The sequence below is a fragment of the Microchirus variegatus genome, assembly GCF_963457635.1.
Source record: "Microchirus variegatus genome assembly, chromosome: 9".
Lineage (NCBI taxonomy): Eukaryota > Metazoa > Chordata > Actinopteri > Pleuronectiformes > Soleidae > Microchirus > Microchirus variegatus.
Window position 1 is genome coordinate 1,185,260 of NC_139810.1, and position 20,452 is coordinate 1,205,711.

Genomic DNA, 20,452 nt, shown 5'->3' on the forward strand with positions numbered 1-20,452 from the left:
CAAAGACAACCACAACATTAGCCTCGGGCTACAGCAACAGCTAATGTTTACATGATGACGCGTCACTAGCTAGGGGAAGTAGCCGCGTCGCACACCCTGTTGAACCGGTGCGGAACAAGGCTGGGACGTGACGTACCGTACCGTACCGTACCCGGTGTTAACCCACTTTATACATATATAGTTACAAGTGTGTGGATAAGCCTCATTAGCCCCGATGCTAGCAGAGCAGCAGCGTCCAATATAACTGAGGCTAGCAGAGTCGTTTAGCCTGATGCTAAGCACAGCTAATTTATGATTCATTTCTCATCTTTTGTTGTTGTTGTTGTTGCATGAATACATTTCTCCTCCTCGCCCATTTAAAGCGCAAACAATACACATACATACATACCGTCACTCATGTTGTCCTCATTGTTAAATCATGCTAACTTTGGAGGAAGTCAACCATTTGTTGGACCATGGCTGAGAGAAGCTGCATGGTTTACCCAAAATGGCCACAAGGGGGAGTGGAACACGTATGGAAGATCCGTTTCTGGCACATGAAAAAATATTTTAAAAAAATATACATTATTAAGTCATAACGATGTAATTATGATATAATATCCCATAATTATAAGTTAGTATCCGGCTTACATCCAAAAATAATCCGAAAACCAGAAGAGAATGTAAACTCCAGGGACATTGCAGTTATTCATGTCACCAGGAGATGGCGATGATGTTACTATGTCGATGCGAGCTGCCGTTAAACCAAGAGAAGAAGAAGAAGCGGAAGTGGACTAACAACAACAACCGGAAGTGTTGTGTACTCAGCCGAGCAAAGAGGTAACGTTTTAAAATACTTGTCGTAAACTGATTTTCAACCGATTTAACTTCGTTTTAAACATTTCGCGTCGTCGTTTTACGTTGTATTTTGTGCGTTGTTTTCAGCAGAATGGCGGAGGACGAGGACGAGACCGGCTTCGAGGAGGAGTTGGACGACGGCTCCGGCGGCGTCGACGTCGGCGGCCACGGCAGGAGGAAGAGGCTCTTCTCCAAGGAGCTGCGGTGCATGATGTACGGCTTCGGGGACGACCAGAACCCGTACACGGAGTCCGTGGACATCCTGGAGGACTTGGTGATCGAGTTCATCACCGAGATGACCCACAAGGCCATGTCCATCGGGCGGCAGGGCCGCGTCCAGGTGGAGGACATCGTCTTCCTCATTCGCAAAGACCCGAGGAAGTTTGCCCGAGTCAAGGATCTGCTGACCATGAACGAGGAGCTGAAGCGGGCGAGGAAAGCCTTCGACGAGGCCAACTATGGCTCCTGAACTCCAGCGCTCCACGTTCACCGCGTTTTTCTGCGTTTTAAGCTCGTTCTCACGCGAGTTTCTGCCTTAAATCCTGTTTTATTTGGATGATCATGTGACGCATGATGTCTGGGACTGTCTACATCACAGGAACATTAGTTTTAAAGCTCTATTATTAGTGTAGAAGTTATTTTTCATGTGACTGAAATAATAAAAAAAAGAATTCTGCATTAGTTTGTGTTTATTAGTTTTACAGTAGCCCGGTATGGACACATTTGTCTTTTAGTTTAGTTTTTTTTTTTTAGTTTTCATGCATGTGTCGGGCTGCAACAAACGATTGTTTTCACGATTGATTTAATCTGTGAAATCATTTTGTTGACGCATTGTTTACTTGTTTGGTCCAGAAAGAGTTGAATAAAGTTGATTTAATGTTTGCTAAACTTTGAGATGATGGAGACTGGATTAGATTCAGAAGAAGGACGGACGGCCGTCATGTGTTCATCAGATAATCCCAGTGTTCCGTCCACATGTCATGGTTTACACACACACACACACACACACACACACAGAATCAGCTGACAAACACAAAACGACCTGAGCTCCGAAACACAAATGGACAAAAAGAAGAAGAAACAAACAGATTTTATTGATATTCCTCAAAACAAAAACGTGTTCTCTTTTCTTTATACACAGACCATAAATACGACAGAGCGACTACAAGTGACCGTGTGTTAGTTCATTTATTCCGTTTCGAGCAAATGACCTCTGTACAGTGAAGGTGTTTCTGGATTGAATTGGTCTAAGCAGCAGGTAACAAACGCCGCTGTTCTATCTAGATCTACATCTAGATCAGAGCTGGGGGGGTGGGGGGGCATGCATTTACTGCAGAGAGAAAATAAATCCCCGTTTGTCGTCTTTCCTTTTTTCTGTGAGTACGAGGACAACGAGCGTAGCTGAGCCAGCGACCCCCGACCTCCACAGCTGAGTGCCCGAGCTGTCTGTGGAGGATCTCTGCAAGGATGGAGGAGAGAGGAGGTGAACCAGGAGGACACTGTGTGTGTGTGTGTGTGTGTGTGTGTGTGTGTGTGTGTGTGTGTGTTTGGGAGGAGAAGGGTTCACAGGGAGGAGGAGGAGGAGGAGGAATGTCCATGAGTCTTTCTGATTTTACTGCACATTCTCCATCATCTTGAGGAATTCTGGAGAAGAAGGAAACAGAGAAAGATGGAACACGTCAAAGTTTGAAACACCACAGTATCATTTAAAGGTGCATGATGTAATAAATGATAAAATCCTCCTAATATGTCACAGAGACTCAGGAATAATGTTCATATAACAAACTGAACTCACCAACAACAACAGTACAGACTAAATATTTGCATTAAAAAAAAATATTTTGCAGACTGCAAATCATGTTTATGTTTTGAAATCATGTTTTGGCGTCATGTGGCGCCACCTACCGCCGTCTACCAATCACTGCAGTCAGTAGAGTCTCAGCTGCCGAGCAACCACGGGTTGCCAGTTACGTCAGAAACACGAAACCTAAAAGACCTCGGTATTTTGAATTTGAATGTAGTAACTGTTTTTGGCCACATTCTTACATATGGCACCTTTAAAATCCAAATTGAATCATATCTTGTAAGAACATATGCATACGTATAAATATATATATATATATATATACACAGTAAGTACAATGTCGCAGTGTCACTAAAACTTCATCCAAATGTAGCTTCTTTCTTCATCATCATCATCTTCATCATCATCATCATCATCTTCACCATTATCATCATCATCTTCACCATTATCATCATCTTCATCATCATCATCACCATCCTCACCATCATCATCATCACCATCATCATCATCATCATCATCACCATCATCACCATAATCATCATCTTCATCATCATCATCTTCATCATCAGCTCGTGCACGTACCGTCAAAGTCCAGCATGCCGTCGTTGTTCTTGTCTCCGTCCTTGAGCAGCTCATCGATCTCCTCCTCTGAGATGGGCTCACCGGTGCTGCGGATGATCAGGGCGAACTCGTCTCTGTCGATGTAACCGTCTGCGTTCCTGTGTTCGACACACACGCACGAGCACACGCACACACACACACACACACACACAGAGAGAGCCGTGAAACACTGGAGAGAGAGAGAGAGAGGAGACACAGCTGTGACGATGCCACGTGCGCGCGCGCTCTTACTTGTCGAACACGCGGAAACACTCTGCCAACTCTTCCTCGCTCTTTCCGGCCTGGTCCTCCTTCAACAGCCTCACCATCATCACCAGGAACTCCTCGAAGTCGATGGAGCCGCTGCCTGAAAGTTCAACCGGAGACCGTTCACACATCCACACACGCAACTGCAACACGGGCCAAAGTGCCTTGCTCAAGGAGCAGCAAATGTCATCAACTTGAAGACTTTTCCTTCAGTAATATTATTAAAAACTTCTACCAAAGTAATTTCCTGGTAACTTTTACTCAAATATGCGGTCTGTGTGTCTGTGGCGCTCTTTTTACGCACGGTTTTACGCACGCGTCACATTCAGAGTAGACGCAGAAATGAAGTAAAATAACGTCGTCACCACATCTGCGCACTTAAGAAGAGTGACGTAAACCGGGAGCAGCTTCCACTGTTCAGTTTTCCTTGTTGTTTTTGTTGTTTATGTTGTTGCTCGTGCGTAAAAACAAACTCTCACCGTCCTCATCCACCTCCTCGATGATCTCCTCCAGCTCCTCTCTGGTCGGGTTCTGGCCCAGCATCCTCATCACGGTGCCCAGCTCCTTGGTGCTGATGTCGCCGCCGCCGTCGGTGTCGAACATGTCGAAGGCGGCTTTGAACTCTGCGCGAGACACGACAGCAGGGCGTTACCATGGTGATGGTCAAATAAAAATCAAACCACTTCCGGCTCAGGGGGTGTGGTTTTCATTGATCAGTTCACCTGTTCACAGACTCTGTTTATTATCTGTTAAGATTATATTTACATACACACGTTTAATGATTCATTCATTAAATAAAACATTTAAATCACAGTTTTTCTTTCATTATTTTCTTAAATAAATGACCTGTTTTGATATTTTTGTGACTATAGAGAGCACTTGTATGTTGGTTATGTTCAATTTGGATAAAAATCAATAAAATCTATTAAAAAAAAAAAAATGTCAGTTTCTAAAAGTGTCTTTTTCCACTCAGTATTTTACATTTTATTCTTATATTTATATATTACTGTCGCTACAATATATACGTCACAAATCTACATATCGTGTGAATAATCCCACCCCATCTGGTCTTTGTGGAAGAATTATTGTTGAAAAAATGGCAGGAAATGGAGACGAACGTTGACATCCAGAGGCGTAATTATCATTTAAAGGGGCAGGGGGGCGGGGCACAGGGCGGGGGGGGGGCACAGGGCGGGGGGGGTGGTCTACTTTTTACTCACCAGCCAGCATTTCCTCGCTCAGGTAGGAGCGGGCCTCTTGTTGGGCGTCAGTCTGGAAGAAAAACATGGACCATCGTCATCATTCACTATAGTAAATATATATATATATATATATATATATATATATTTATATATTCTATATAGTCCAGTTCAACCCATTCATTAACATATTGTATGCTATGTTTGCAGATTAGATTAGATTAGACTAAATCGGCGTCATTGACCCACACTGGTGAATTTCACTGATTACAATAAGCAATAAAATCATTATAAATTTTTTGTTGTTGTTGAATTAATCATTTAAAATGATATATATGTACACATATACAGTACACACATATATATGTGTGTACTGTATATGTGTATATATGTGCTGTAAAAGTTCAAATCAACATAAATCCCACAGATAATCCAGTTATTATTTCATTATAACTGTGTGTTTTCAGTTGTGTGTGCAGTCAAATCTAAACGCGTCACTTGTGTATGTGTGTGTGTGTGTGTCGTGGGCCGCATTCCAACAGGTTTCCCGTGGTGAAAACGAGCGCAGCTATTTCAGGCTCATCACATTAGGGTCCGGGCTGTATAAGGCCTGCGGAAATACAATCCCTGAGAATTTGTCACTCGAGCACAATCCACGGCCGACTGAGCTGCTGATGAAAGATAAATCTGCGAGGATTGAAAGCACTTTCTTAATATAACTGTTGCTGTTATTCCATTTAATTCGATTTATAAAAAAAAAAACATTTCAATGAAGCCAATTTAAATGACATGAACATCACAAACACATGGAGATAACACATGCAAAGCTGTGTTAATACTAAAACCTCTCACAAATATGCTCTGATAAATAACTTTTCCTCGATTATATTCCAAACCTGATTTCGCGGCGGTCCTTACCATGTTTGCGTGTTAGCTCTTTCCCCCACCAAATATCCCAGGATAAAAGAAACAGGCCAAAGGAGCGGGTCAATCCGTGTGCACCCGGACAGAGAGACTAGACGTCAGGTCAGGCTTTCACGCACACTTTAAACGGGGCGGCCAGGCCCCGCCCCCTCACGCTCACAGGCCTCCACATTTAGTATCCTGAACTTTTAGGGTTCTGGGTTCCGAGGCAAGCCAATCACACTCTGGAGAGGAACGCTCGGCTTCTTCCTCCTCCGAGACGCCTGAGATTGAGAGGAGAATGTGGAGGAAGTAAATGAAGGAAAAGAGGGAGAATGCACAAGATATGTCACCCTTGTTGTTTGTCACCTGGTTTGTTCAATCGCGATTTAAGTGATTTTACACTTAAAAACACGCTCATATTTTCCGTTATATCTTAAAAATAAAGGGTATTTTAACGTTAAAACACACGTCAGTGCCTTAACTGTGGTTCCCTTCAGTGCGAACTCTCCATTTCTGTACACGAACACATGAAAAACCACGTTAAAAGACAACATGGAGTTCCCCTCGGCGCTCGTCTGGGCCCGCTGATGTTTTACATTTGGGCCCGATTTTTGTAAAGTTTGCGATGATTTCGACGTGCAATTTAAAACCAAGACAAACATTCTTCAGGGCTTCACCTCCACCCTTATAGCCCTGTCCCTGAATAGCAGGCAGATTTTAGGGGGGGGGGGGGGGGGGCACAGTATTCCCATGATGCCACTATCTGTCTGCAAAAACACAACCCGATGCTCCTTATAAGGCGGGCAGTTTCCTGAAGGCGGAGGACGGCGGCGGGCGCTGAGAGACGAGGATAGGAGGACGCGGGAGGCAGCGGGGGGCAGCCGTCGTGGAGTTAAGGGGAGGTGTGTGTGTGTGTGTGGGGGGGGGGGGGTCAATGCAGGCTATAAACCCAGAGAGAGGAAGAGGCAGAGCTGCCTTTTCCCAACTCATCTACTCAGTTTCCAGCCTCTAACGCCGCATGTCCGTCAGTCCGTCAGTGTGCGGCCGCTTGACTTGGAAAAACCTCTCCTCTCCTTCACCACCGGGGGGCAGTGGTTTGCGAGCTGGGAGACGGCTGCGTGAAGATCGAGCGCAGAGCGAGAAGTGACGCGGAGTGTTTTCAGGGTCAAGTCGCCGCGTGGAAGGAAAAACGATCTGGGGCCGATGGGGACGGAGGGAACGGCGCCTCTGGTGGAGGAAATGCGCATGTGTGTGTGTGTGTGTGTGTCCATTGAGACACCGTCGAGACGATACGCAATATTTTGATCAAAAAAAGAACAACAATCGCGATGAATTTCCATCGTTATTGGGATAACTGTGAATGGAGAACAGACGTTGTGGCCACAAGGGGGCGACTGCAGGATCTTGTGATTCATTCCGATTGTTATTTAATTAAGATTCAGAAATATACTTAGTGACGTGTTTTTGTTATATGAGTTCATCAGTAAGCTAACTTTGAGCTAACGCCAGTCGTTTTTTGTAATTTCTGTAATTATTGAAAGCTTACGGACACAGTTACATTACAGACGGAAATAATGTCCCACACTTAGATTATACACTGACCGTGTGTGTGTGTGTGTGTGTTCTTGTACTTGTGTCATACTGAGGACCAGTGAGGGGTTTTTAACCAACAAAGTGAGGTCATTTTTACGGAGTGAGGACATTTTGGCCGGTCCTTACTTTGTTTTCATTGAAATCACTTCCTTAGGTTGCTATAACATGCTATACTCAATTTGTAAAAAAAATAATAATAAAAAAAACGACAGTATAGTATGACCTTTTTGGAAAAAAAAAATTCTAATTTCTTTTAAAAAAAAATTTCAACTTTTGGTCGACATAGTATAATAGCATAACTTTTTTTTGTTCAAATTTTGGACCAAACATTTTTTGTCAAAGATTTTTTCAAATTTTGGACGACATAGTATAGTGTGACGTTTTTGTCAAATTTTGGACCAAAACTTTTTGGTCAAAATTATTTTTACATTTTGGACGACACAGTATAGTGTGCATTTTTTGTCAAATTTTGGACCAAAAATTACAAAAAAAAAGAAAAAAGTTTTCCAACCCTTTTTGCTCTGGGGCTCCACCTGCAGACATTTTATGGTACTGCGACCAGTAGTTCTTTATAGATGTCATTCATGAAGTAGATATTTGTAATTGTGTTGATTTATAAAGTGGAAATGCTGGTCCTCAGTATGCAGCAAGTACAAGTAGTGTGTGTGTGTGTGTGTGAGATGGACACGGTGGAATAATTGCAATGGAGTTGACCAATTAGCAGAAGGAGAGAGTTTTATTTATAAAGCACATCAGAGGAAGGGTCCATAGTTCAGGGGATTATGGGGGGACGGGCGGGGGGATTATGGTGGGGGGGTGGGGTTTGAGGGTGTAGCATTTCTGAAGAAGAAGCAGCTGCCCAGAGGAGACAGCTGAGCCGGGCGAGGGAGAAAGTGCCATCGTCTTAAATGGTTTGAGCGGATATTTATAGACATGGTCACTATAGTCCTGAGGCTTCTTCTTCATGGGGGGGGGGGGGGTCGGGTATATGTGTCCGTCTCAGTAAACATCATCATCATATTCACACAGTGGGAACGCAGAGGCGATCAGAGTCCAGTCGTTACTGGACGTTCTCCATCATTTTCAGGAACTCTGCAGAGAGAGAGAGAGAGACAGAGAGAGAGAGAGAGAATATCAATCACTGTGTCGGAAACTTCCTGAAGTCCTCATAGACCACGCCCACTTCGCGTTCCTGGCCAATGGAGCCGCGTTGGCAGGCGTCAGTCGGAAAAACCACAGGTGTAAATAACCCGATTAAAGACGGCTGAGTTCCATTTAGCTTCGGTCACACTGTCACCGCTCATGTAATACATCCGCAACACAAAAAAAGTGTGGTTTTCCCGCGCAAAACGAGTCGAAATGGCTGCAAATGTTGAGAAAAAATAAACAGGACCGAAAGTGCATTGGCTAATACAGCCAGCAGGTGGCAGCAGAGGTGAGGCACGACTTAAAAGAACTGTATATGACACATTTTTACATCCTATTTTTGCGTAGTATCACGAGTAGACAGGGGTCAACACTAAGGTCAACACTGGGGTCAACACTAAGGTCAACACTGGGGTCAACACTAAGGTCAACACTGGGGTCAACACTGAGGTCAACACTGAGGTCAACACAGGGGTCAACACTAAGGTCAACACTGGGGTCAACACTGAGGTCAACACTGAGGTCAACACAGGGGTCAACACTAAGGTCAACACTGGGGTCAACACTGAGGTCAACACTGGGGTCAACACTAAGGTCAACACTGGGGTCAACACTGAGGTCAACACTGAGGTCAACACAGGGGTCAACACTGAGGTCAACACAGGGGTCAACACTGAGGTCAACACAGGGGTCAACACAGAGGTCAACACTGGGGTCAACACAGGGGTCAACACAGAGGTCAACACTGGGGTCAACACTGGGGTCAACACTGAGGTCAACACAGGGGTCAACACAGAGGTCAACACAGTGGTCAACACTAGGGTCAACACTGGGGTCAACACTGGGGTCAACACTGAGGTCAACACCGAGGTCAACACAGTGGTCAACACTGGGGTCAACACTGGGGTCAACACAGGGGTCAACACTGAGGTCAACACAGAGGTCAACACTAGGGTCAACACAGGGGTCAACACTGGGGTCAACACAGGGGTCAACACTAAGGTCAACACTGGGGTCAACACTGAGGTCAACACTGGGGTCAACACTGAGGTCAACACGGGTCAACACTGGGGTCAACACAGGGGTCAACACAGGGGTCAACACTGAGGTCAACACTGAGGTCAACACGGGTCAACACTGGGGTCAACACAGGGGTCAACACGGGTCAACACCCAGGTCAGCACTGGGGTCAACACAGAGGTCAACACCGAGGTCAACACTGAGGTCAACACTGAGATCAACACTGAGATCAACACTGAGGTCAACACTGGGGTCAACACTGGGGTCAACACAGGGATCAACACTGAGGTCAACACTGAGGTCAACACTGGGGTCAACTCTTCTACCAAAGTCATTGTTGACTCTAAAGAAACGTTGAGCGTTGACGGTCAAACTAAAGTCCGTCTATGATGATGTTGGTGAACTTTGTTATTTCTTTACCGTCAAAGTCAATCTTCCCGTCTTTGTTTGTGTCCGACTCTCCAAACATCTCGTCCACGTCCTCCTCCGTCACCGGCTCTCCGGTCAGCTGCAGGATGTATCCGAACTCCTCCCGATCCACGAATCCATCTCCGTTCCTGCGGAAACAGAGACGCAACATCACTGTGATATAATGACATGGAAAAACATGGATGGAGCAAGCCAAAATGAAGTTGCATGGAATTTCACGAAACTTGGTGGGAAGTTGTCTCAGCCCAAGACGAAGAAAAAGGTCAATCGGGGCAACGGCCTGAACTCAACAGGAAGTTTGCCATTTTTAATCAGGCCTGTAACTTGGTTTCATTTCTAGTTTCCTTGGAAGGGAGCGTGAACGTTAATGAACATTTCAAGAATGTCAAAACACCACGTCAACAATGTAAACAGAGGGAAAGATAAACAAACCAAATGTATAATTGATGATACATGACATAGAATGACATTTACTTCACACGAGTAACATCTATGATGCAAAATGATATGAAGCGTGCAAATCACCAAGATGGCGGACTTCCTGTTGAGTTGAGGCCGTGGTCCCCATTGAATTTTTTGTTCGTCTTGACCTGAGACAACTTCCCACCAAATTTCGGGAAAATCGGTGCAACTTAATTTTGGCTTGCTCCATCCATGTTTTGCCTTAAGGGGGCGCTGTAGATGACTATGACAATATCGCATTTTCACCACATCTGACCTCCATGCCAAGTTTGCAGAGTTTTTATGCTCGTTAAAATCCTCAAAAATGACACGGATTAATAAGAATAATCTGAAGGAAAACAAAAGGTTCATCGCTGTTTCAGCCCCTGGGGAGGGAGGGAGGAGGAGGAGGGAGGAGGAGGGAGGAGGAGGAAGAGGAGAGTCGTACTTGTCAAAGATACGGAAACACTCAGAGAGTTCTTCTTCAGTCTTTCCAGCCGAGTCCTCCTTCAACTGCTGCACCATCATCACCAGGAACTCCTCAAAGTCAATGGTACCACTGCCTGAGGAGGTGAACACATGAGGAGGTGAACACATGAGGAGAGAAACGATCTAACTTTGTCTTAAAGCTCCCACAGAGTGGTCCTGTTGCACATATATGTTAGTTATAGAGGTCTACTTACATACATTCACTTGTTTTTATGATCAAAAACCTCCTAGTTGCTGTAAACGAGCCGATAGAAATCCTCTTTTCTGACAGTGTTTTTCTGCTGTGAGATTTCAGAGTGAACTTTCACACCCAGAAGACAGAGTCTTGTGATTGGCCAGTACTATCCAACACACCAGCTCTCAGAAGCACAGCTCCCCCCTCTGGAACGGTGGATGCACTGCTCCTCATTATCAAAACATTGTTTTAACAGTGTTTAAAAATAGCTTCTTCACGACTCCCCGCCTCAGTCCCTTTGACGACCTTTGACCCAGAGTCAGACCCAGAGTCAGAAGACACTGTCGCTCGTGAAACACCTCCACAACGGACGTTATTCTTCTTCTGCGGTTCAATGTACGTAACCGGATGTGCCCGGACTCGTGCCCAGACTAGTGCCCGGAGCAGGAGGATCTGCTGTTCAGGAGAACCGCTGTTTACGTAACTATTACGGGATTTTCAGAGATCTCGTTGAGCCCCGAGATTACAATAAAACACAGTGTTCTCAGCAGTGGCTGAACTGTTTGTTTAGAACCTTCAGGGCTTCATAAACAAGGTAATGACGCAGATACACACTAAAAAAAACAGCGATAATAGGAACTTCCGGTCTAGTTCCGCTTTAATAAAACACATTTTCACTTGTTTTCAGATAGATTTACATGTAGTTTGTGGATGTGAGATCAGTTTCTACTTCATTCATTTATTAAAGTTCACCTTCGCAGTACAAAGAAAAGACTAAACATGTCTCATATGTTCTAATGGTTCATGTTAAGCTCTTAAGTCTTAATTCTCACCGTCCTCATCCACCTCCTCAATGATGGCGTCCAGCTCCTCTCTGGACGGGTTCTGACCCAGCATCCTCATCACCTGACCCAGCTCCTTGGTGCTGATGTCGCCGCCGCCGTCCGTGTCGAACATGTCGAAGGCGGCTTTGAACTCTGGAGGAGGAGACGAGGAGACGAGGAGACGAGGAGAGGAGGAGGACAGTGTTAGAAGTTGAGTTCTGTGGAGGATCCTCACTGATGTGAAAACAGAAACACTGACCTGAGATCATCTCCTCTGTCAGGAAGGAGCGAGCGTCGCTCTGGGCGTCAGTGGGCTGAAAAACACAGCTTCACTGTCAGATACTGCACATAAAACACTCTCTATTCTATTATTCTTATCACTGATAAGAATAATGCTAATGTGGCCTAAATATACAGTAGCTTACACTGTAAAAAAATTAAAAATAAAGTTGAGAAAAGTCAAAATTTCAAGGCAACTCGATGCAATCAATGTTTGACTTTAACGCAAAATTCTGTTTTCAAACAGTTTGGCAAACTAATCTTTTCTTCAGATAATTTAAAAATTCAACTAAAAAATAAAATGTTGAATTCTGAGTGAGAAGTTTGTCTAACAAAATATTATGAGTTGATGGAACTTTTTAAAAACTTGAGCTCTTTTTTGGACTGTAAACTAGAAATGAATTGCAGTTGCCTTGAAATGTTGACTTTTCTCCACTTTTTCTTTTTTTTTACAGTGTAATACTTTGCTGTTACTGCTCGTCTGCAGTTATATTCGATGTGTACTAAAGATGTGTACTTTGTGTGCAATCGTTACCACGTTATCGACAATTAATGGTCATGTTAAAACATGTACACTGTAAAAAAGAAAAGTCAAAATTTCAAGGCAACTTGTTGCGTTTACAGCCCAACCTAAGTTATCCAGTTTTTTAAAAAGTACCATCAACTCATATTATTTTGTTAGACAAACTTGTAATTTAGAGTTTTGCCAACTCAAAATTCTCTTTTCAAACAGTTTGGCAAACTTATCTTGTTCAAATGATGTAAAAAATGTATCAAAAAATAACATTTTGAATTTAGAGAACTCTAAATTACAAGTTTGTCTAACAAAATAATATTAGTTGATGGTACTTTTTAAAAAAACTCGATAACTTAGGTTGGGCTGTAAACGCAACAAGTTGCCTTGAAATTTTGACTTTTCTTTTTTACAGTGTACATGTTTTAACATGACCATTAATTATCGATAACGTGGTAACGATTGCACACAAAGTACACATCTTTAGTACATATCGAATATAACTGCAGACGAGCAGTTACAGCAAAGTATTACACTGTAAAAAAAAGAAAAAGTGGAGAAAAGTCAAAATTTCAAGGCAACTGCAATCAGTTTTTGAGTCATTTGCCAAACTGTTAGAAAACAGAATTTTGTTTAACAACATATTATGAGTTGATGGAACTTTTTAAAAACTCGAGCTCTTTTATTGGACTGTAAACTCAAACATTTATTGCATTTGCCTTGAAATTTTGACTTTTCTCAACTGTTTCTTTTTACAGTGTATACTGAGTACACAGTTACCACAATGGTAATACTGATTACTCGTGTAATATTGCAGTAATCGCGACAGAAAACACGTTTACCATCATGGAAAATGCTGATTACTGATGTAATAATGTAGTACACAGTTACTACACTGTAAAAGAAAGAAAACTCAACATCTCAAGGCAACTTTCTGCAATCAATTTTTGAGTTTACAGCCCAACAAATAATTGGGAGTTTTTAAAAAAGTTCCATCAACTAATATTATTTTGTTAGACAAACTTGTAAGTTAGAGTTGTGCCAACTTAATATTCAAAATATTATATTTTAATAATTTTATTTACATTATCTGAACAAGATTAGTTAGCGAAACTATTTGAAAAGATAATAATAAAAATAATATTAGTTGACGGAACTTTTTTAATTGAAATTGATTACATCAAGTTGCCTTGAAATTTTGAAGTGTTCTCAACTTTTTATTTTTTATTTTTACAGTGTATAATGGTAGTACTGAACAATCCTGTGATAATAAAGTATTTAAAAGTACTACGTAGACATTTACCACAATGTTTATTCTAAGGAATCACGTCATATCGCAGTAATCACAACAGGAAAAAAGCCGATTATTGATGTGATAATTAGTACTGATTAATAACGTGTAATAACTCAATAATAATAATGTAGTAAAGACGACTGATTAGACATGTATCATCGTGGTTTTACTGGTTAATGTGTAATAATGTAGTAATGACTGGTATTGTTAGTGTTAAATGACAGTTTATTCAAATTTAACAACCTAAAACACCACTGTGATGAAGAATGAACTGGAATAAAGAGAGGAGCTTTAATCCAGAGCCAGCTTTAATCCCAGCAGCTGTCTGAACATGTTGATGATGAAGCCTCTTAAAGGTCAACTCTTCACCGTCTGCTCTCATGTTTACATATTTACATATTTACATGTTTACAATACGGATCGTTACATTAAGAGAGCGTAAAAACCTGACTTTTGTTTCTCCGCGCCTTCTTTTCCAGTTTGTTTCGACACACGTTTGGACAAAAAGCCGCTCATTAGCTCACTTTGAATCTAATTTTAAGGCGTCACTCGGGGAGAGAGAGGATTTGGACGGGGATTGTTTTCCAAGGTGAACGTTCCAAAGTTAGGACACTGACACGTCTTCTCACTTTACTCAGCTGTGAGCGTTCTATCTTTAGTCTCTGTCTCTCTGTCTCTGATCTAAATATCAATCATAGTGACGACAAACGCCCGAAGAAAGAAATCTGAGAAAACATTTCTGTTCCTCGGGATCGTTTAAAAGTGAAGGATCTGAAGGATCCCGGGAGACAAAAGCAGCAAATGTAAAGATGATGATGATGATGATGATGATGATGATGATGATGGACTTCCATCTTCAGCTCCTGGATTTCGATCTGCGTCGAAAAACACAACAACAAACAAATCCACAAAGGAAGAGAAAAAGGCTGCGTCTCCTCCTCCGTCCTCCTCCCTCTGTCTTACCATGATGACGGAACGGACGGCGCTGAAGACAACGGACGTCCAAGTGAAGACAAAAGAAAGCCTTGTTCTCCCCACAGTGGACACAGTGGACACAGTGGACACAGTGGCTTCACGCTGTCGTCCTCTTATCGCTCCACACTTTTCCTGAAAATGACCAGGATTGGGCAACAGAGCCCCCCCCCCCCCAACCACCACGTCGCACGAGAGCCGGCCAATCCAATCCGCCTTTAGTTTGCGTCCTGTGTGACAATGCGGTGTCTGATGGACGCCACGCCCCCAAATACCCCCCACCTTGTGTGTCCGATCCGCCATATTTAGATATTCAGAGAACAGACGAGCGCGGCGGTGACATTGATTTAGGAACAGAGAACAGGCATCAGGGCAGCTGGAGGTTATTTTGGCACAGGATCAACCAGAGATGGACACCTGATTACACACACACACACACATACACACACACACACACACACATTCTTGTACTTGCTGCATACTGAGGACTGGGTTGCTGACAAAGTGAGGACCAGCATTTCCACTTTATAAATTTCAACACAATTACAAATATCTACTTCATGAATGACATCTATAAAGAACTACTGGGTGCAGTACCATAAAATGTCTATGTCATCCAAAATTTGCAAAAAAAATTTGACCAAAAATTTTTGGTACAAAATTTGACAAAAACGTCATACTTATACTATGTCGACCAAAATTAAAAAAAAATATTTGACCAAAGTGAGGACCAGCATTTCCACTTTATAAATCAACACAATTACAAATATCTACTTCATGAATGACATCTATAAAGAACTACTGGGTGCAGTACCATAAAATGTCTGCAGATAGAGCTGGAGGGCTAGAAAACCTTTATTTTAATTTTTGGTCCATAATTTTACCATAACATCATAATTATACTATGTCGACCACAATAAAAAAAAAATTCGACCCAAAATTTTTGGGCCAAAATTTTACAAAAACATCATACTTATACTATGTCGACCAAAATTTAAAAAAACAATTTTGGTCCAAAATTTTACAAAAACGTCATACTATACTATGTCATCCAAAATTTGACAAAAAAACATTTGACCCAAAATGTTTGGTCCAAAATTTGACAAAAAAAAATTGACCAAACATTTTGGGTCAAATGTCCTCACTCCGTAAAATGACCTCACTTTGTTGGTAAAAAACCCTCACTGGTCCTCAGTATGCCGCAAGTACAAGAACACACACACACACACACACAGGTTTGTGCAGCTATTCTTGTCCAGCCTCAAACTTAAAAGCCTTTAAACCTTGACCTCTAACAACAGTTTGACCTCTAACCTTTCACCACTTCCTCTGAAACTGAGGTTCTGCCTCATCAGGACCAGGCTTTGGTCTCCATGACGACTACTGGACCTGACAAGAAAGGTCCTCAAGAGGCAGCCAATGCAAGAACAAACACACACAATACTACCCTTACCTGACCTTAACCAACCACAGTTCATATATAACCCAGTAACCTCAACCAGAGCCTCAGGAACGAGGTTTTGGTCTCCACGACGACGAGTGACAAAAGCCCCTTAACTTAACCTTAACTGTCACAACTAAGTGCTTGACCCTTGACCCTTGACCTAACTCCAACCCCTGACCCTAAATCCAGGTCTTCACACGTCCCCACAAAGACAGGTTTGGTATGTTCTTTTGGTCCTCACAAAGACACACATCATAGACATAAGGGATTCTCTAGACCCTTATCGCTAACCCTTAGCCCTTAAACCAGGTCTTAACCCTGAAGTAGACCTTTAAAGTCGTGGGCCACAGACAAAATGTCCCAACAAGGATAGATTTGTACATCACACATCATAATGCATTCTCTAGACCCTTAACCTAATCCTAACCCTAACTCTAAAACCAGATCTTAACCCTGAAAAAGCCCTTTAAAGATGTGGGGGTATATACGTTTATACGTTCTTTTTGGTCCTAACAAAGTCACACATACAAGAACACACACACACACACACACACACACACGCAAACTTGTTTTTATATCTCAGTGAGGACACATCATGCATGACACAATGCATTCCCTAACCCTATTTAAAACCCTAACCCTAAAACCAGGTCTTAACCGTGAAAAAAAAGCCTATTTAAAGTTGTGGAGAGCAGACAAAATGTCCCCACAAAGCCACACATACAAGAAAACACACACACACACACACACACGCAAACTTGTCTTTTGGTCTTTGGACCTAGACATAATGCATTCCCTAACTCTAACTTAAACCATTAGCAGTAAGAAGCTAAACCTAGCCTAAACCCAATGCTAACCCTGATCCTAAAAACCAGGTCTTAAGTTTTGGGTTCCGAGAAAAAAATATTTTTTTTGGGGGACCTCACAAAGATATAAAAACAAGCACACGCGCACACAAAAAACACATATGCTGGTTCGTGCGTCTTTTCCAGGACTGCAGTGACTTCCATTCATTTCTACAGTCTCAATTTTTTGGGTCTCTGCGAGGACGAGCGGTCCTGACAAGGTCAGTGTTTGTGCCAGGAGAGGTCCTAAAGAGGTAACGTGTAGACGGGCGTGTAACACACACACACACAGATTAGCACCTCTCCTAGCATGCGCGGATTTCCCTCCGCGCTCGCTCGTCCTTGCACTTCCTTGACATCTGTAACTTTAGAGGCGCGACGATCGGCCGGCACGCAGCTGCGTCTCCGTCTTTGACCAGCGGCGGCTATCGGTTTCCCTTTCGCCATCCGCTGAGAAGCGCGACCGCGTTCCCTGACGGCAGGTGTATTTTCGTCCTCCTGACGCTGAGCCGACGACGTCCAGCGGCGGTCCAGGGTCCTGACGACACGGGCGTCCGTCGCATGAGCTCATTTTCTGCGCTCGAAACTGGAAAGTCCAACTGTTTTTGTGAAATTGTGCTTAAACTAAAACAGCGAGGTCATGAAAAGTGCTTTCAAAAAAACAGCTTTGAGGCACTTGATAAATTCAACACCAGCCTGAGTCCGTGCTGTTTTGTGACGACTAACTCTCCCACACCAAAGTCCATAGAGAAAATAAGTTTTTTTTTACCTTGTGGCAACAACAGGAGCTGCTGATTAAGTGGTGAAATGAATCAGACTGATGACTTTCACATGAGCTGGAAACAGACGTGGATCAGCAGCTGCTCGTTGCCTTGGTGTAAAAATCGCTGATTTTCTCTTTGTTTTGGAGGAGAAAACCCGGCTGAAACGAATCCCGCTGATCCACACACTTCCTCTTTCTTTTCAAACGTAAAATGTTGTTGTTTTTTTGCCACTCACCTGCCCGGCTTCAGCATGTTCGGCTTCTTCTTCCTCCATCTCCACACTGTCCTCATCCAAGACCACGTCCACACAACTGCACTTCTGGATTAGCCTCTCGTACGCAGCCTGTATTAGATATTTCCTGGATTCGCACCCTCCCCGCCTCGGTGACGCTAAAAATAACTGTTAATTCTTTTGAACTTTGTCATTAAATTCCTGAACTTTAGCTCGTGGGTTCCAGTTTTGCTTAGTTCAACTTAACACCTGGGTGGGGTTGCACCTATTTTGGCAACACACGTCTGGACTAAATTCAGGATTTGTTCATTCCTAAACCGTCACTGAAGTCACTTTGCATCTAATTTTGGTCGCAGCCGACCGACTTAAACACTTAAGTGGCCAGAAAAACTTGATGTGCGAGCGGTCACTCGTCGACCTAACGTGACGACGGGCCGACCAATCGGAGCGCGGAGCGGAGCGTTAGCGGTGAGCGCTAATGCGCGGCAGCTGGGCATGTTCATTTAGAGGTTGGCGTGACGCCAGCGCCACCCGACGCCGGGCTCAGCACACGGTGTTTCTGTGGAGTGAGCAGCTCTGTGTTTTTAGCTATGTGTGGTCGCGTCAGAAACGCTAACCGTCAAATAAATATAATGCGCGGATGACAGGCTCCGCCTCCTCCTCCTGCAGCGCCGTCGTCCTCGCTGAACCCGAGGACCACAGACGATCGCATTTTTGACGTTAACCCTAAGAAACTAAGTTGCACCAAATGGGTCACGTTTCCACCAAGTTTCGCGATATTTGGTGCAACTTAGTTTCAGCATTGTCCTTCTGGGTTTCCCCCTTTGGGGGCGCCACTGAGTAATTTGTAATTCTATAACATTTTCCCCCAGTTCTGATTTGTTTTTTACTAATGTTTAGTATCTCAAAACTACGATCCTTTGAGAATAAAAACTCCAGGAATTCCAATAGATCCTCGCACCGAATCGCCAAGATGGCCACTAATTCCAAAATGGCCGACCTACTGTTGAGTTGAGGCCAGGGTCCCAATAGACTTTTTTGTTCATCTCGGGCTGGGTCATTTTTCCACCAAGTTTGGTGATATTTGGTGCAACTTAGTTTCAGCATTGTCTTACCAGGTTTCACCTTTGGGGGCACTACTGAGCAATTTTGTATCACTTTTACATATTTTCCTTATTTTATCACATTTTCCCCCAGTTCTGATTTGTTTTTTACTAATGTTTAGTATCTCAAAACTACGATCCTTTAAGAATAAAAACTCCAGGAATTCCAACAGATCCTCGCACCAAATCACCAAGATGGACACCGAATCCAAAATGGCCGACCTGTTGTTGAGTTGAGGCCATGGTCCCAATAGACTTTTTCGTTTGTCTTGGGCTGGGTCATGTTTCCACCAAGTTTCGCGATATTTGGTGCAACTTAGTTTCATAATTGTTCTTCCGGGTTTCCCACTTTGGGGGCGCCACTGAGTACCACTTTCATGTTTCCCTTATTTAATAAAATTTTTCCCCAGTTATAATTTGTTTTTACCAACGTTTAGTATCTCAAAACAATGATCCTTTGAGAATAAAAACTCCAGGAATTCCAATAAATCCTCGCACCAAATCGCCATGATGGACACTAAATCCAAAATGGCTGACCTACTGTTGAGTTGAGGCCATGGTCCCAATAGACATTTTTGTTTGTCTCGGGCTGGGTCATGTTTCCACCAAGTTTGGCGATATTTGGTGCAACTTAGTTTCAGCATTGTCCTTCTGGGTTTCTCCCTTTGGGGGCGCTACTGAGCCTTTTTGTATCACTTTTACATATTTCCCTTATTTTATCAAATTTTTCACCAGTTATGATTTGTTTTTACCGACGTTTAGTATCTCAAAACTACGATCCTTTAAGAATTAAAAACTCCAGGAATTCCAATCGATCCTCACACCAAATCGCCAAGATGGACACTAAATTCAAAATGGCCGACCTACTGTTGACTTGAGGCCATGGTCCCAATAGACTTTTTTGTTCGTTTTGGGCTGGGTCATGTTTCCACCAAGTTTTGCGATATTTGGTGCAACTTAGTTTCATAATTGTCCTTCTGGGTTTCCCCCTCTGGGGGCGCCACTGAGTAATTTGTAATTTTATAACATTTTTCCCCAGTTCTGATTTGTTTTTTAGCAAAAATGTGATTGTTTGAGGATAAACGTTAGATTTTTGGTTCGATGACAGAGTCGTCCATCTCACCTTCACTCCCGCTCCTCTGTTCTCATCGCCCTCCTTGTGTTCTCCATGTTTTGATCCTCACTCGTCTCCTCTTTCCTCCTTCACCTCCTCTCACCCCTGACTCACCTCCTCCTCCAGTGTGATTGACAGCTCCAGCTGACGCTCGTCTCCTC

At 43.1% G+C, this 20,452-nt stretch overlaps 3 protein-coding genes across 5 annotated transcripts; 1 reads left to right on the forward strand and 2 right to left on the reverse strand.

Annotated features, from left to right (window-relative positions):
* The first annotated feature begins 772 nt into the window (after nt 1-772).
* Nucleotides 773-2,464, forward strand: taf13 (TATA-box binding protein associated factor 13). Of its 2 annotated transcripts, none has more exons than XM_083894726.1 (2): nt 773-819; nt 925-2,464. In XM_083894726.1, exon 2 carries the CDS (start codon nt 929-931, stop codon nt 1,304-1,306), a length of 378 nt encoding a protein of 125 aa, XP_083750852.1. In that variant the 5' UTR covers nt 773-819; nt 925-928; the 3' UTR covers nt 1,307-2,464. The 2 variants fall into 2 exon arrangements, with proteins under 2 accessions (XP_083750852.1, XP_083750853.1); XM_083894727.1 differs by having other exon boundaries at nt 778-819; nt 928-2,464.
* On the reverse strand, nt 1,910-5,767 carry tnnc2.2 (troponin C2, fast skeletal type, tandem duplicate 2). The gene is made up of 6 exons (XM_083894725.1): nt 5,626-5,767; nt 4,729-4,780; nt 3,988-4,131; nt 3,494-3,608; nt 3,224-3,360; nt 1,910-2,481 (listed from the first exon to the last, which is right to left on the reverse strand). Exons 1-6 carry the CDS (start codon nt 5,626-5,628, stop codon nt 2,450-2,452), a joined length of 483 nt encoding a protein of 160 aa, XP_083750851.1. The 5' UTR covers nt 5,629-5,767; the 3' UTR covers nt 1,910-2,449.
* Nucleotides 5,768-7,931: 2,164 nt separating this feature from the next.
* On the reverse strand, nt 7,932-18,363 carry LOC310931546 (troponin C, skeletal muscle-like). Of its 2 annotated transcripts, none has more exons than XM_083894723.1 (6): nt 18,078-18,363; nt 11,990-12,044; nt 11,740-11,883; nt 10,691-10,805; nt 9,793-9,929; nt 7,932-8,298 (listed from the first exon to the last, which is right to left on the reverse strand). In XM_083894723.1, exons 1-6 carry the CDS (start codon nt 18,114-18,116, stop codon nt 8,267-8,269), a joined length of 522 nt encoding a protein of 173 aa, XP_083750849.1. In that variant the 5' UTR covers nt 18,117-18,363; the 3' UTR covers nt 7,932-8,266. The 2 variants fall into 2 exon arrangements, with proteins under 2 accessions (XP_083750849.1, XP_083750850.1); XM_083894724.1 differs by lacking the exon at nt 18,078-18,363 and adding an exon at nt 14,781-14,956.
* Between the last annotated feature and the right edge of the window lie 2,089 nt (nt 18,364-20,452).